The 4,509-nt window shown below is 44.6% G+C and overlaps 1 protein-coding gene across 1 annotated transcript; it reads left to right on the top strand.

Annotated features, from left to right (window-relative positions):
• Nucleotides 1-1,563: 1,563 nt before the first annotated feature.
• Nucleotides 1,564-2,990, top strand: LOC116209380 (actin-binding protein-like). Its single transcript, XM_031543006.1, has one exon. It carries the CDS (start codon nt 1,772-1,774, stop codon nt 2,888-2,890), a length of 1,119 nt encoding a protein of 372 aa, XP_031398866.1. The 5' UTR covers nt 1,564-1,771; the 3' UTR covers nt 2,891-2,990.
• The last annotated feature ends 1,519 nt before the right edge of the window (nt 2,991-4,509 follow it).

Raw genomic sequence — 4,509 nt, 5'->3', positions numbered from 1 at the left:
TTCTGGTTGATTCCCTGTTGACTTTTTCAAAGACTAGGCTGCTTCAGGTCAATCTCCCCTTTTCATTTGCAAAAGTGAAACCCTGAAACCCGAGCCTGACCTATTGGTCTCCCCAGTCCAGCGCACTGCGGGAGTGCGAGGCGTTTGGTATCGGTTTCTTTCGAGTGTGAGTCGACTGAAATTCCGTAAAAGAGTTTGGCGCTGGTACCCAGAGTTCTGCTAAAACACGGCTCATAATTCAACCGAATAAGAAGCGAATGGCCGGATCTCCGGGTTTGTATCGGTGCGGGAACTGTTGATGATGGTGAGGAAATTTGGAAAGGGGTTGATTATGATAAATGAATGGGGGGGGGGGGGGGTATGCTCCTTTTTTCAATCCCAAAAGGGGAAAATGGGAGATTGGCCCCATTGGGCATGTGGGCTGTGTATGCTATTTTGCCTCTCATTCACCCACCTACCTTGTCTCTGCTTTCTCCCTTCATTTCTCCTTTTTTGAGTGCTGTGGAAGGTAAAAGAACCTCTCCCACTCTCGTTGTAGATTTCGCATCCTATGGAAGTTGAATGTGGGTCCAAAGTATAATGGAGATAAGGGGAAAATAAAATTTAAATAATTCTATCTCATCCTGCCCCCAAAAGAAAATACATCCGATCTCACCATGATATATTTTTTTTAAAAAATGGTGAGATTCATACAATTAGTGGAAATTATGGCTCATTATCCGAGTGTTTATGACCGAACCGATTTACTTATATATTAGAATATTTTATCAATAATTATTCATATTATGTGACGAGATAAAATATTTATATTCACGTAATTATTCAATTATTTATAATAGCCATGGAAAATAAAGGGTCAAGTTTTTGAGTTAGATGGGCTCGATAGCTCGTGCTTTGGCAGTATGCTATGGATGGCATGGGATGGGCTAGTTAGAAGCTAAAGTTTGAGCTTTTCACCGATCAATCAAAGCCATAACCACGAGGCTACCAGCATCCGACTTACTCCGCTGGTGTAGCCTAACATGCTCCTTGGAGATCAGCCGCATCACCGATCAAAGGGCTCAAATTAAATTAAATCGGTCCGAGGACCTGTATTTTTCTGATCAAGCAACTCTCAGCTTGAATGGAAGGATTTTAGGCTTGACTTTTCGCTTGTTATCAATAGAATTTTTCAAGTTTTTTTTTACACTTAAAAATGAATTACTAGCCATGGGGACATAACATGGTCGACTATAACTCGTGCTGTATGTCCCATCGGATATCTCCCAGCCGAAAAACTAATTACGTGTTGCAGGTTACCCAATGAATCAAAAAGAAAATACAACACGAAGATCCCATGAAGAGATAGATCTTCATGCATTTTGCCTCTATAGCCCCCCGTTACTAGCATGATTTTTTTTTTTGTAAGCTTTTATTGCAAAAATAATTTTTAAGTTTTTGAGTAACAGTTTTTTTTTAATTGAGTTTTTTTTTCTCCGTTATTATTGTTATTATTATAAGCATGAAAAGTGAAAACCGAAACCTGAGACGTTGCCAGTGCCAAACAGAACCTTACAAAGAGAACACACCAATCCGATATTTCAACTCACGCCATTCCCACCCGTCCGTGCGTTTAACCTCCATTTTCCATCATATTAAACCTCTCTCCCCCTTTCCCTCTCTCTCACTCTCATTCACTGAGTCGCGACTCCATGTGAACTCGCTCGCCGGAGGTGACTCCCACTCGCCCACTTGTGTACAGGAGGCAGGCCAGCTGCGGGATCTCAAAACCATGAAGCTCTCAGCCAAGCCCATCTCTAGCCCGGGACGGTCCGACAAGTTCCCGCCGCCGCTGATGAGGTTCCTCCGGAGCAATGTTGGGAGCAGGAGCAGGGGGCGGTCCCGCGCTAGCCCCATGTTCCTTAGGAAGGCGCAGAAGAGCTCCAGCGCGTCCGTCGCCGCCGAGTCCACTCAGGAGCCATCCTCCCCGAAGGTCACTTGCATGGGGCAGGTCCGGGTCAGGCGGTCCAAGAACAAGAAGCCCCAGGCCGCCCGGAAGGCCAGGAGAGGAGTAGACGACGACCGCCCCGGCAGCAGCACCGGTACCACCACCACCACCTGGTGCGCGTGGATCTCACAAGCCCTGCTCTGCCACCGACCTGGTCGTAAGAGGTGGTGCAGGAGGAGCCGGAGCCGGAGCGGCAGCAGGGGGGAGGTCCGCCGTGCGTCCTTCACCCGCGCGTGGCGCGACTGCTCCGCCGTCTTCCACATGGCGGGGTGCCGGAGGAGGGAACCCAAGACCATGGAAGAAGACTCGCCCAGCTCGAAGGTGGATACGGAGCCGAGATTCCGGAATAACAGTGTTAGGAGCGAGTTGGGAGTTGGTAACTTGGACCTGAAGAGCGAAGAAGAAGAAGGCGACGAAGAGGTGGAGGCCCGAGCTAGGACTTACAAGGCATCCTCCTCGCCCTGTTCGCCGCCGAAGAATGCTCTGCTCCTCACTCGCTGCAGATCCGCCCCGTACAGATCGTCCTCCTTGGCGTGCAGATTCTGGGGCTCGCCCCTCAACGGCCCCGACTCCGAGGACGCCCAGAGGCCGCAGCAGAACGGAGGAGAAGAACCCGCCGGCGAGGAGGAGCCAAAGCCATTGTTGAGATCCGAGGGAGAGGCGAGAGTCCACCCTGCGGATGAGGAGGAAGAAGAAGAAGAAGACAACGACGATGAGGAGAAGGAACGGTTCTTGAAGAGGGAAATTACAGTCTCGGTCGCAGAGAAAATGGCGAAACCGGCGAAAGCAGAAGAGAATAAGCCAGAGGAGGAAGAAGGGCTGAGGCCGCCGCCGCCGCCGAGGCTGACGAGGTGCAAATCGGAGCCGGCGATAACGGCTGCACAGAAGGTCGGCTTCCGGTGATTATGTTTTCCCTTCTCTTGTACACCACATGCTTAATTAATTACAAGTATAATTAATTAATTAATTAATTAATTAATCAATGAATCTGTTTTTACTAATCTCTCTGAGCTGACTGCTGAGTATATATAATAATTTCGATTTTTCCTCTTGGTATTATTAAATTAAACCGCTGGGTGATATACGAGAGAATCTCTATGGCTATGGTGATGAAGATTAAAGAATAGAAAGGGAAGCTAGTAAAACGGACACAGAAAGATGAAACATAGAAATTGCTTTTATCAAAATTTTTCGGAAGCTCCTCGTGGTCAAGTTAAATAAAGGTGACGAGGTTCGAGTTTGTGTTACTTGACAAGGTCCGAACCAGATTAGACTCGACCCAGATGCCTTGTCACTTAAAAATAATCTTTGTGGGATTTAATAAATTTAAAAATCAAAAGAAATTGTTTTTATCAGAGTTGATTGGAATCGCCTCATGGTTAAATTAAAATGAGGTGACGGGGCCCGAATGAGATTAGACTCGACTTGAAATCATGGTAAAAAAAAAAAATCTGTGCAATTTAAAAAGAAAACTGGAAAATCGAAAGAGAAATATAAATTATTTATCGGGTTTTGTGGGGTCTGCTGCTCTGCTCTGCTCTGATCTCTCCTCTGCCATTCCCTCATGGGGGCAACTGTATTTATTACTTGTCTTTTTAATTTTTTGTGCTCATTAATGAAATTTTAAAAAAAACATTTGAGTATTTTAAGAAGAGTAATAAGCCCTTTAACTTAAGTTTAATAATCTCTGTCGGTTTTTTCCACTTTTTTTTTCCCTAAATATTTATATATGTGTGTTTGTATTTTCTTTTTTTAGTAATTTTGGTTTGGGCTGCAAGGATTTATTTTTGGACTTCTGGGCTTCGTGGAGTTCAGTAAAGAAAACATCTTTGGATCCTCTGACCAGCTTTTCATATATTTGGTGAAAAGTTATTGTAAGATCTTTGACGTTGTGTCCCCACACATTTATTGACCAGTAGTTGCTGAATGTTGCGTATAATGTTCTTCGATCGCGATGCGATGCCGTCCCAAAGACAATCGGTCTAACCATAAAACACGCTAGAAGATGTAGAATAACGTAATGGTGTTGCATACGGCGATCAGTTTATATCAAATCAAGGTATTATATCGGGCTGGTTCGGAGAACATGCCGATAAATTGTTAGACAAGAACATCAAGCCAAAGTTCTCCTGAACGCTACTAACTAATCTCCATGGAGTAGTCGATCTAGCTAGGATTAGGTAGTAATCCTAGAGGCAATCGGAATCGTCTAGACCAGACGAATAGGTGATGAGGGATATCGCCTCCGTAGATTAGAAGGTCTCCCCGATAAAATGAAGCGCATGGATTAACTTTTGTCTATAGGCAATTGCATTAGAATCTAATTCTTTTGATGGGTTATGATTATGAATAGCAAATTTAATTTATGGGAACGAAAATTTAAAAAGAAAAAGGAGAAATTAGCTGAAATATTGGGAATAATATTTGTGAGAATTTATGATGCGGAAAGAGGTTTTGCAAATCCGAAGATTTGTCTGCTGCCACCAAACATTTATTAGCATAGGTCCCAGAGGTCGTCGTCT

The sequence above is a fragment of the Punica granatum genome, chromosome 5 (genome assembly GCF_007655135.1).
Source record: "Punica granatum isolate Tunisia-2019 chromosome 5, ASM765513v2, whole genome shotgun sequence".
NCBI classification, from domain to species: domain Eukaryota; kingdom Viridiplantae; phylum Streptophyta; class Magnoliopsida; order Myrtales; family Lythraceae; genus Punica; species Punica granatum.
The sequence above is the reverse complement of the archived record's forward strand: the minus strand, read 5'-3'. Positions and strand labels throughout refer to the sequence as shown.

Excerpts from the sequence above, each read along its gene's own strand:
- LOC116209380 (XM_031543006.1), top strand. The coding sequence starts at position 1,772 with ATGAAGCTCTCAGCCAAGCCCATCTCTAGCCCGGGACGGTCCGACAAG.